At 28.7% G+C, this 13,328-nt stretch overlaps 1 protein-coding gene across 2 annotated transcripts; it reads right to left on the reverse strand.

The window, feature by feature from the left end:
• Positions 1-1,865: 1,865 nt before the first annotated feature.
• On the reverse strand, positions 1,866-5,669 carry LOC125864326 (uncharacterized). 2 transcript variants are annotated; one of them, XM_049544273.1, is made up of 4 exons: positions 5,315-5,669; positions 4,208-4,575; positions 2,910-3,205; positions 1,866-2,276 (listed from the first exon to the last, which is right to left on the reverse strand). In XM_049544273.1, exons 1-3 carry the CDS (start codon positions 5,538-5,540, stop codon positions 2,912-2,914), a joined length of 888 nt encoding a protein of 295 aa, XP_049400230.1. In that variant the 5' UTR covers positions 5,541-5,669; the 3' UTR covers positions 1,866-2,276; positions 2,910-2,911. The 2 variants fall into 2 exon arrangements, with proteins under 2 accessions (XP_049400230.1, XP_049400220.1); XM_049544263.1 differs by having other exon boundaries at positions 1,866-2,279; positions 5,315-5,646.
• Positions 5,670-13,328: the final 7,659 nt, after the last annotated feature.

The raw sequence follows: 13,328 nt of genomic DNA on the forward strand, positions 1-13,328 counted from the left end.
CACTCCATCTCCACATAGATGACTTAAAGCCTTAATTTCACTCTTTTTCCCTCATTTCATCCTGAAAAGTATATAATGAACCAAAAAAAGGAAAAAAACATTTGCGGAAACTTGTATACGTAACCAAATGAAGTAGAGAAATTGCAATTTGATGACCATTTCAAATATAATAAAAGAAACGATCTAAGGTATAATATAAACACACTCATTTTAATTAATCAATTAACACTAATTTATTATTTTAATTTCTCTTAATAAATTAATTTTGTTTAAACAAATTTTTGCGAAGCTTTCTTGTTGATTCAACTCACGGCCACGGCACAAAATAGCAGCTGTCGTAAGAGACCTAATATACTTATCACCGGAACTCCACGCACAAGGAAGACGACTACGGCGGCTTGGTGACCGAGCTTCGCCACATCAACGTCGATGATTTCGCTAATGAGGAAAACTTGACGAACGACTGGGATGACACCTTCGATTGCTACTACATCAACGAAGACCTAGTAAGTATTTATAAATTTCTTAATTTGTTTTTTTTTTTTTACCAATTACTCTATTTTTGTTCAAGTTTTGAGCTTTTGTGGTCCCTAATTCAGAAGATGCTCTAAATGATTGTTAATGAAGTTTTAGATTTTGTGGAAAGTTAAAGAAACATTCAATATATAGATGATTTAAGAATTAGATAGCAGAATTAATTTGATTTTTGTTTAAGTTGTGATCTTCAAAGTACAACATATTAGTATCGGAATAAAATGGAACTGAATTGAGTCAATGTATATTGTATATTCATATAGATATACCCAAATAAGGAAAGGATGAAATGAGGGGGAAAGGAGTGAAATTAGGGCTTTAAGTTGTCTATGTGGAGGTGAGGTGTGTTTGGCGTGCACATGTGGAGTCCATGTGGCATTTTAGCACACACATGGATGTTTTTGTTAAACAAAAGGGCAAGTGTAGTCCAATAGTTAGACGGGAAGAGTATTTTAAAGCCAAAATATAGTTTAAGGGTATAGTTAAGCTATTTGGAATGGTTTAAGGGTAGTTTTGACCCTTTTCCATAGTCGTCTATGTGGAGGTGTGGTCTGTTTGGCGTGCACATGTGGCATTTAACACACACTTGGATACTTCCATTAACTAGAAGGGTAGGTGTGACCCAATAGTTTGACTGGAAGGATATTTTTGAGCTGAAATATAGTTTAAGGGTATATTTAAGCTATTTCGGATAGTTTAAGGGTAATTTTGACCTTTTTCCGATATAGATATATCACTATAAATACATGAATATAACAAAAGGATTTATGTATAATTAGAAAGAGAATTTTTCCTGCAGACATTCTTATAAAAATTTTAAAATGTACTACAAGAACATATTTTCTTTTGATCATTTTATATTTATTTGTGATCTTATTATATACTTATTTAGCATCAATTTACATGTTTTGGTGGTTTCAAATTTACTTATTGAGTGTTATTTTAACTAGTGGTTACGTAGTTATCTATTTTTCTATTAGGACTCACATACAACATGTGTATAATTGTATATATACCTAAAGTTATACAAATGTACATACCTACTTATTTCTTAGTAACCAAGGCATGTTTTAGTCAAAAAGATGTACACATCTACATGAGAGCAGACCAAAAAAAGGGTGAAGACCATTTGGATAAGAAAAAATCTTGGTAGAAAGCGTTTCGCCTTTAATGGGTCTTATTCTATAAATATGGATTAGCTGAAACCCTAGAGTAAGTACCTGTCATCGAGTGGAAAATCGAAGAAACAATGTGGGATAAGATACTTTTCAAGGTTTTTGTAGGACAAAAAGTTTGACATGTATGCAATTCATTCTAAGGCAATCAAAAGGAAGTGCTAAACTTCAATATTTCAATGATAATAATTTACAATCAAAAACTCTAGCTACAAAATTCAATCAATTCAACAAATCAAACAATTCCCCCTCCCCCCCCGCTGGGAAAATTAAAAAAGAAGTCTCATCACTAACCAAATATATATATATATACATACATACACACATACATACATGCTTTATAAGTATGGGGACTAAATAGGTTGTCCCATATGCTTTATGGTAGCAGAAACCTCCCTACGAGATGGCCTTGTGAGTTGTGATCAACTTCTATTCTGCTTGTTGGAGGGCTCGTTGTAAAATCAACTCACTCAATATTGAAGTACTAGGCATATGTAGGCACCCTTTGATGTATAGTGCAATCAAATTTGCTCTACGTTGACATCCTTGCATTTGCAAAATCTCCTGCTACTGATACACGAAAACTACAAGTTTAGAGACATGTAAAAAAAGATCAATGGTAACATAATCAGCAAACTTCATGCTAAAACTATCTTAGATTATAAAGTGCACAGTAGGAAGAAGACTCATTAAGAAAAAAGAATGTCATCGTTAAGTTACAGAGCAAACGTGTATCATGAAACTCGATCTTGATGCTACCATATGACAACGTATCGTTGCATATCTGTGTGACAACAGAAGGCACATTGACATGGCACACACTTACGCTATCTAAAAGTTGTTAGAGAGTACATTTTTATTTACTTAATTATATCTCCCGACATGACATACTGAAACAGTTGGACATCATTTACCTACTATTCCTTCCTGGGGGCTAACCCAAAAACTAGCATACTGTAGAGTAATAGAAGCATCTCCCAACTCCAAAGAAATCAAGAAGCTCGAATAGCTAGCTAAATGGTAGTAGCATCTGTCAAGACACAGATACGAAGATAATACTCTTCGTTCAAGAATCTCAAGTCTCCCTAAACCTTAGCATTTTCCGAAATGATGGACACCATACAGGGATCTTAAATTTGCTAAAGTTATTTGATAACTCTTACAAAACAGAACCAATTCAAGACGAGTAAGAAATCTCACCTTTACATGAGGCCGGATGGCACAACAACGACATCCATATTTGCATTGTTGGGAGGAAGCTGCAAACGAAGAGGGTAAAGTTTACCATTCAAAGAACTCTTTGTACACACAGTAATGTCCTCGAGCCCAGTTTCTTCTTCCAATGTTTTCGTCAGCTCCTCAACACTATTTCCCTTAAAAGGAATGCAAACACCTTCTACTCCATCATTGATTTCTCCATATTCATTAGCAATGTGATAATAAATCAGCCTCCCGTCTCCAAACTTCATTAACGAACTAGCCATAAACTCACCTGACTGTCAAAAAAAAAAACGGAGATTTCAATACCATTACAAAATAGAGAACTCCAAACTCGCCTAATAGATAAATTACTAAACATTGGATGGAAATAATGTGCAAATGAAACAAAAACACCAACAATTGGAACCTCCATGCTATGTCATGTTTAAGAACACAAGATTCAGAAGTCTTTCATTTCTATCTTAAATCACTGTGAGGATTCAAACTACGTCACATAAGTTTGACTAAATCAATTCATTTTCTGAAAAGTTGATATTCAGATTTACAAGAAAATTCCTAGAAGCTGTAAGTTTCCTCTAATCACTATGTTGGCAAAAACATTAAAAAATTTGGAACTCCGTGCTACGTCACGTTGAAGACCACAAATTTCAAACCAAGGTGACATTATTGACTTTTTTTCATTAGGAAAAATAGTTTAATCCCCTTGGTGTGATAAAACAAAAACTAATTGACCATCCACGATATTACCTCATACTTTTAGCTTATCAAAAACCATTTTGACCTACTTTTCAGACCTAAATTGAACTAAATCAATGAAAAATTGTCATTCAGATTTACCAAGAAAATTCCTCCAAGTTGTAACTTTCCTCTTTTCAATATGTTGACAAAAACACCAACTATTGTAATTCCGTGCTATGTCATGTTGAAGACCACAAAGTTTCAAAAGTCTTTCATTTCTATCTTAATCTCGTGCAGACTCAAACTACGTCACATAAATTGGTAAAAAGGACAGCCCGGTGCTCCAAGCTCGTACTATATGCAAGGTCCAAGGAAGGGTCATATCACAAGGATCTATTGTATGCAGCCTTACCCTGCATTTCTACAAAAAACTACTTCCCCTCCTAGTCATGTAAAAACAACTTTTCCAGTTACGTCAAAACTCCCCTCTCCGTCACATAAATTGGTACAAGAAGAATAACAAACCATAATCACCATAACATCAAAGAATTTCAAACTCTATTTTTTTATTTTTTTTTGGAAATAACAATAATACATACCTCTTGTCTAGAAAAGCTTTGTGCTGATGCAGAGTAAAGAGTAGATGAAGGTGAAGTAGATTCAGAACCCCAATTAGTCTCTTCTTCTTGATCATGATAAACCAAAGGTGGAGGTTCTTTAGGAACAGGTGAATGAACCAAGATTTCAACAACATCAACATCCCACAAAACCCAATCTTGTGTTGAAGTTCTATGTGGGATATTATGTGTTACTGAATTCCTCCATGGTGGAATACTATCATTAGCCCTCAAAAATTGACCTTTTCTTGTCCTAAGCTTCACTTGGTTCCCTTCTCTAATAGGTTCCCATTCAACAGAAGAATCAAGCCTTTGTGGCAGAGTTTGTAGAACTTTTCTACCTGTCATACCTGTGAGACCGAGATCAAAATAACAGGTGTCATGTGAAAGCTAACAATTGTAAAACTTGAATGATCATAAATTGGAGAGAATAAACCTTCCTTGTAAATAAAACTCTTTTTAATTACTCATAAAAATTCAAAAACAACTCTCATTGTATTCATCGTCAAACACAACTACCACCAATTGTTAAATATCTAAAATTATAAAAAAATATTTTTAAATTTCACAATGAAACATGATCAAATCTTACTAAATTACTCACGGAATTCAAAAACAACTCCAATTTATATTGGTGACCAAATCCTACTCCAATTTTCAAATATCATTTTTCATTTTAAACAACAAAAACTATTTTTTTTAAAAAAAATTCACAATGAAACATGAACAAAAGCACACTAAATCACTCACGAAATTCAAAAAAACTGCAATTTATATTCATGGTCAAATACAACTCTACTTTCCAAATATCATAAAACCTTTTTTTTTTTCAAATACTCACAAGTTTCATGGTCAAGCGTCATCGTGACTAAAAAAATCCTTTTTTGTTAAAAAATAATAATTTAAATTGTACTCCTTCCGTCGCAAATTACGAGGCACTTTTCGAATTTAAGATTCAAATAAATCTATCTTTCATAAATTCTCGATCAAACTTAGACGGTATGACTCTCGAAAAATGAAAAATGTCACATAAATTGAAACCGAGAGAGTATTAAACTAAGAAAAATCAGGTAAAAACCATAACAATACCTAATAAAAATCGTTGATTTGAAGCAGTAAGATACTTGTTATAACAACTTTTGAGTCTAATGGTGTTGACTTGTTCAGCATTATTGATGAATTCAACAGTCCAAATTGCATTCTTTGAAGCTCCATCACGATCTTGAATCACTGTTTCTTCATCTTCCTCTGCTGTTAAGTATTTTTCATGATAACTTCTTAGCCTTACTGCTTTTGCCTTGTAAAAAAGATCCATTTCTTCTGGTTTCTTCCTCAAAGTACTCTGTAAAAATTGTATGTAATCAAGAAAATTTGAAATAGTCTATTTGGAGGATTTTTTTATAAGAGAGTTGGAGAGAAAAAAATGACAATTGGTGTAGATGTTTATTATTGTTTGTTGTAGAGTAGGTATTTATAGAGCAAGTGGAAAAGGATTGGAGAAAATGACAAAATGGTCCTTTATGTATAAAGGTAGAACAATTTTAATTTTTTAAATTTATTAAAGATTAATAATCTCTACTTTTCATTTTAAGTGATATTCTTTTTTTTTAGTCCGTTATAATTGGAAATAATTTAATTTTAATTTTTTCTATCTATAACATAATGATTTTATAGCCATATAAATATCTAAGAATTATTTTTTTTTATCACAAATTTAAAAGTTTCTTTTTTTCTAAACATCTTAATAAGTTAAATGGTGCAACATAAGAAAAAATGGATGAAGAAGTATATTTTAGTCATCATAAAAAGAATGATTTCACCATAAAATTAGAAAAGTTTCATCAAATTCTAAAATTTGCAAAATAGACTCGACATTATACCTTAAAAATAAATATATATGAATTTCTACTAATTTACTCTTTTTATTAACATAAATCAATCAAATTTTACATATAAAGTTCTGAAATATTTAACACAAATTATTTAATTAATAAATTCAAGGACTAAAGTTTTTAATGCATACTTAAAGCATTATTTTGAGTGTAACTCAAACTTAAAGGGCTATTTTCGTCATTTGGATTGATTATTGGTGTTTGAATAATTCAAGGGAATTGAAATAATTGGCAATTTGGCAGACGGCGCCAGCCACTAGATTGTAACTTAAGCATGTGCCACACGGATTCATATAATACACTGTTTAATGCAGTCAGAGCAATAATAATTAAATAAGCAATCGTTTGGTTAGAAACAAATTATCATGAAGTTAATTATTTTGAGATAAATTATCATGAGGTAAATATTTTATCATATATATGAGATAAGTTATTTTATCACTAAGATGTAAATATTCAGATAAACATTCTCAAAACGGATTAAGACCTAAATATGTTGGATGAAATAATCTTATATTTTTTCTCGGGATTATTGTATCTGATTTTTCCTTTTAGCTGTCATTTTGTTATGACTGGTAAAAATGGACCCCATTTATAAGCTACTGAAAATAATTGGAAGTTCATTAAATTTAATTCTTTTATACTACATAGGATGATAGGAATCCAATAAAAACTTTTATTTTTTTAATGTTTAGCTAGTATGTTAATTATAAATTAATTATATATCGGAGGGTGCCCACAAATTATTAGGGTTTGATAGCTGGCTGAGAATTTTAAGATACTTAGCTATATAACAAATTAAAAAAGATTTATTATTTTTTAATATTATTTGAATTATTAGATAATTATATAAAATAATAATAAAATAAAACCTTTACAAATATTTTTTTTTAAGAATAATTTTAAATTAACATATATTAAATAAAAAATTAAGAAAATTATTTTTAAAAATCTTGAAATAACCAAGAGAGTAATTAACAGTGTGAAGGATAGGATTTTAGCAGCCAGCTGACTCAGAGTCAAAGGTTTGACTCATGTAAGTGGTCAATCCTGTACTCTATAAATATATACATATTTTGGTCTACCACATAGACCTATTATTTACACGTAGAAAACAATTTTATAGTAATTAAAAAACAAGCCTCATGTAATTTCTTGTTGATTTCCTATTTTTTATTTTAGAAATACATATACATTTTGTCTTTTTATATTTTATGAAGAAATTAGAAACCTACTTACTGACTTAATGGTTAAAGTCTCATTATATACGTAGAAGAAGGTCTTGAGTTTAACCCTTTATGTATAAATAATAATGACGTATAATATTTTAAAGTTATCTTCGTAATTTATTTTATCTTAATTAATTCTATTTGTATCATATGAATAGAATAGGAAAATTATCATAGTTTAATATTTTATATTAGGCTTCTATTGAAAAAAATTTGACTTTGGTATCCATAAAAGTAGAGGAACTAAAAGATCGATTAAGCTTCTATTGAAAAAATTGACTTTGGTATCCATAAAATGGGAATTTTTTTATAGTTTAATATAGGAGTATTAATTTATCACATTAATTCGTAAGATGACAATAATTATTAATTAATTAATTAATTAATTAAAATAGGTTAAGAAACTTATGTTGACAATATAAAAGATTTTTGCACTAGTAATTTACATATAATTTAATTGTTATCACAATATAATTTAAATATAATCCCTAATTTATTATAAACTCCAACCTTAAGAATTATCATCGTTCACTTCAATTTACTCCTAGCTTGTTGCTAGTTATTGATATTATGTTAGACACTATAATGTCATATAAGGAGTGTGGAGGAATTAATGAATAAGAGTTTTGTTACTTTTAATTAAAAGTTTTGAGTTTTAGTATTAGGAATGAAAATTTGTTAATCTGTTATTGGCCTTACATCGTTAGCGTAAATTTAAATTAATGCAGCTAACAAATTTTAAATATACTCCTCTTTAATAATGTTGTATACGTGTGTAAATCATATATAGTTTACCTTTTTAAGTACTGCCAATCTAATAAAAAGAAGAGTACAATTTTCATCAATAACTTGCGTATTGTTTAAAACTTTTTTCTATCAAATAATCGAAATGACATGTGATTATGGTTACAAAAACCGAAAAATTGGAAAACCGTTAGTTATTTTTGAATCAAAGTAGTGATCTTGACGTAATTCTAACTATATTTTTATAGTATTTTCATGTTTTCTTAAATTACGTCCACGTTATCATTAATTATTCATTAGGGTGCCTTGTCACGTTAGAAAAGAAAAATGTCTTTTCTTCTAATTATAATTACTTGCTCCCTAAGTAGCAAATAAAAAAGACATTAATACGTCTTTCCTACTATGGTCATAATTTATGATAAGATCGTGGCAATTACCTTTTTATATTTTTTGTAATTATAATTTTTTTCAAAAAATATTTTGCATCATTAACAATATTGACTTTTTGTGTATTTTTTATAATCATAAATAAATTGAGACAGAAGAAATAATCAGTTGACATGATTAAGAAACATACCGTAGTTATTTTAGGCGAGGGTGAAAAACTTGAACGTATCAACATGGCCGGAGATCTCATCTCCAAGCCGGAAACTTCATCGGAAATCGACGAAACGCTCGAGACCATCGATGAATAACCTATCATCGATATTTCGTTTTCCGATACATCGACAGTTTCTACGTTCCACAAAATCCAATTATGTGTGGAACCGGTGTGCGGATTATCATGTGTAACCGAATTCATCCACGGTGGCATACCTCCATTCGCACGTAAAAAAGTCCCACCAAAAGCCTTTAGCTTTACTTGAAATCCGTCCCTTATCGGTTCCCATTCGATTCTCAAGTCATTATTCGTATAGTTTTCAGGTAAATTTTGAACGACTTTATTACCTGTCATGCCAAGTAGAAATGGTTCGTCAGAAGCCATGAGGTATTTGCCACTATGACAACTCTTGAGTCGAATAAGGTGGCTACTTCCGCTAACAAGCTCAACCAGCCACCATGATTTTCGACTCAACGAGCCATTGCGCCGGCTTTGACGGGTGGTTTCTTGATCATCATCGGCTACTAAGTACTTATCTATATGGCTCTTGAATGTTACAACCTTGGCTTTGTGGAATATGTCCATATTAGTGATTAATTAATAATCAAATGGATAAACCAAGTGATTAATATTGTAGCTAATTATGAGGGGAAAGATTATATTTGTTTGATGGTTTCTTGTATTGTTGCTAAAGTGATTATTAGATCGATGCATAGAAGAAGATGATATATGTTGTTGAAATGTGTTTAAAATTACAACTTGTGGGGCATAATGATATATTATATATATATTTGTAGATATTATAATATATAGTACTAAAAATTTGGTTTGGTGTTTGTTACTCCATCCGTTGAACGGTTTATGGGGTACTATTTCTTTATTAGATACTTCAAAAGAGAAATATGCAATTTTATATTCAGAAATAATTACTTATAATAATCAACAAATAAAATTTCGCTTGTGTTTCTGTTTTCTAGATACGTTCGAACAATTTTATGTTTGAAAAATATTATAACATATTTAAAATTATAAATTTAATTTTTTTCTGTTAATTTAATTTTATATCAAGTCAAACCATGTCATATAAAGTGAAACATATCGAGTATTTGGTATGTAAATCATAGGTCATTAATTGTGTGGGCTCCAAAAGGATAGGAAATTGTGTTATGAAATATAGAATAAGAAGCAACCGAAGTAGACTTATTCTAGATACTATTTTTTATTATTATTAGTCATTGAAATTAGGAAGAATATAGAAGAATTATTAAATTGGTTAATGAAGAAATTTTAAGGAAGCTATAGTTGTGAGTCTGAAACCTATTTGAGCTATAAAGACATAAAAATTAAAATCGACCCAAAAAAGTCATAGTTTTAAAATGTAACTTAACTCTTTTCACTATCAGAAATTTTAAAAAAAATTCATTGTAATTCGTGAAAAAATTGTGTTGTAAAATAAGATTTTTTTCAAATATAAATTTTTCCACTTATTTTCTACCAAATCAGATCACTGAAAAAATAGATGATGGAATTAGATTTTCACTGAAATAGTGGAACACTTGTTAAATTTTTCGTATGAATATGTTACTATTATATCTATGAAAATCGTCATTGTATATTTTTAATGGTATATTTTATTATCGTCTGTCTTAGTTTAAGTGACATTCGCACCCTTTAATTTCCTTCCTAATATATCTGAAGGAGTGCGTCATATATATATATATATATATATATATATTTTATTTTTTTTAATTAGAAGGACCCCTAATTAGAAATAACTTAATTTTAAAAAAAGTTCTTTCTCACTCCCAATATAATGATTTACAACTATAAATGCCTAAGTTTTATTTGAAATCATAAATTTTAAAAATTATGTCTTTTTCAAAATAAATAATATGACATAAATTGAAATAGACTAAATAATATAAAAATTGATGATGTGATTGCACTTAACGCGTTCAATTTTGCCTTTAAATTGTCCCATCATCATTATCAATATATTGTAGCTTTTATTACAAGATATTTACTACGTATTTTCTGTGTTTGTGCAGTGTATTTGTAGTCGAATATTTGGACTAGTAATACGAGTTACTTACAAATAGTCCTTTTAATTGTTTTTTTTTTTAAAATCATTTGTTGGAATTTATCGTTTTGTTTGACATTTTTATTTTGTCAAACCTAAAGATAGTCCTTCAATTTTCTTAGTAATTTGATTTGATACTCACTTGTTTTAAAAAATAAGTGATATTTATTTTTATTTTATTTTAAAATAAGTGATGTTCAGAAAATTAAAAAGGTATTGAATTTTTCTTTCACTTTTTCCTTATTTAAATAAATAAAACTTTACATAATTTTTAAAATATTAAAAAAATTACTTTCTTTTTAAAAATATTTGATTAAGGGTAAAGTAATAAAAATATTTTCGATTTTCTAGAAATGAATTATTTTCTTTAATAATATGTCCAAGCTAAACATTACCTCTTACTTTAATAATTTGACAAATTCTTTTTACTTTGACAATAGCAGCTGCTAGTAATTTTAAAGGAAACTTCACTCTTATTAATCTTTTACTTTTCCACATGCATTTTCCAGAAGGAATTGAAATTTAGATTACTAGGTACAGGGGCGGAACTACGTGATTGTCAGGTGTTCAATTGGACACCTTTTCATCGGAAAAAATATCGTATATACAAGTAAAATGATACACGAAGTGATTAAATAATATATTTTGGGCACTTTTGACACAACAAGCTATTATAATCCAGCAGTTTCAGATGCCTTGAATTAGCTAGTGCTCGTGTATTCGAATCTTACTAGTAGTGTAATGTGAAAATATGAACTATGTAGATGCAATTATTTTTATTAGGTATTTTATAAAAAAAATACCTTTCTTTTATTTGCTGCAACATATATATTTGCCCTCCGTTCAAGTTCATAGCTTTTAAGTTTTAGCTAGTTAATTAGTGTTGTTTTGGTTTTGGCCTTAACCTAATTGTTGGTTTATTTTGTAAACCTTCTTTAAATATATTTGATCTCCATTCTTTTGTTTATGAACTAGGTACAACACCAAATTTAAAGCAAAGTTCACCAAATAATAATCGTATTTTGCTAAGATTCTTTACATACTATTTGAAGAATAGTGAAGTAAATATAAATAAGATAAACGAACATAAAATTATGAAAATGAGACACATTTGAGATACACATTTTGGTCATGTGCATAATGCGTACACTATTCTTTAAAAATATTATATATATATATATATATATATTCCTATTTGGCGCAAAAAAAAAAAAAAAGAAGAAGAAATAAAGACAGGAAGTTTAACAGACAATATTAAAGGTAGGTGTGTTAAGTGCATATATTTTTTTATTTATTATTAGATGTGTGACACTAATAATAAAATATTAATAGTATCAGTGATAGCAACATCCGTGCTTCATCGTTGAATTTTCTGCAACAAATTGAGAAAGACCATGGTAATGATTTAGTTGTTTTTCAAAAATAAATTGATATAAATAGCCGTTAATTTTTTTCAAAAAAAAATTCTAGAAAATGCATATCTTTTTTATACTATTAATAAATGATAAATAAAATCTTTTTTTGATAAAAAAAATAGTAATTCTTACGTTTCAATTTATTTATCTTTTTGAATTGGTATATGGTATAAAAAGTAAAAAGGGAAGAGAACTTTTGAATCTTGTAATCTTAGACTAAAAATACGTAGAACTTATCAAAATAACTTTTACTTTTGTGATCTTAAACATGTCACGTGAAAAGTTAGAATTATAGAGGTAAAAATAATAGACATTCTTTTTTAAATGAACCAAATAGGAAAGAAAGATAAACAAATTAAAAAGATGAAAATTGAAATAGACTGAAAAGCATAAAATTTTAACAAATGAAATCTAAGATCACATAATTCATTGTGTTTTCTTTAGGAATTTAATCTCCCTACTGTACTCGAGGCATTGGATTACTTCATTCGAGGATAAATTAGACATATATTTATTATAGAGATAATATCTCAAATGACCACTCAACTATGGATAACTTTCTCAGAAAGTCACTCAATTATGAGTAGTTTTCTCAAAAAGTCATCTAACTTTGTTTTATAACTCAAAAGTCACTCAATTATGTGTATTTATTTTAGAAAGTCACTCAACTATATATGAATAGTTATCTTAGAAAGTCACTCAATAATTGATATTTCACGTAGAATATCACCCAACCAATTTAAATAATTTTTTCATTAAATTTTGGTGACTTGAAAATTTTATTTTAAGCTAAAATTTTAAGAAATAAAAAGTTCATTGTAATATTTTTATTGACTTGTCCCATAATACAACAAAATTTAATACTATAGTTAGTAAAACAATATCTAAGTACCAATATAAATTATAAATACAAAAACAAACAACTTAATTACGTATGTTATATAAGAAAATTAGCTTATAATTGGGCAATCAGTTAATTATATCAACGTTTGAGCAATAGTTAGACAATAACGAAGACTCCAATGTTTCTAATTATATGAGAAAAATTGGAGTAGCAAATTATGTTGTCATATTTGAGTGATTGCTTTAAATATTATTTTAAATGCATCCAAAATGAAGTCTTGATAAATATATATTTCTCT

This window comes from Solanum stenotomum, chromosome 1 (assembly GCF_019186545.1).
Source record: "Solanum stenotomum isolate F172 chromosome 1, ASM1918654v1, whole genome shotgun sequence".
NCBI classification, from domain to species: Eukaryota; Viridiplantae; Streptophyta; class Magnoliopsida; order Solanales; family Solanaceae; genus Solanum; species Solanum stenotomum.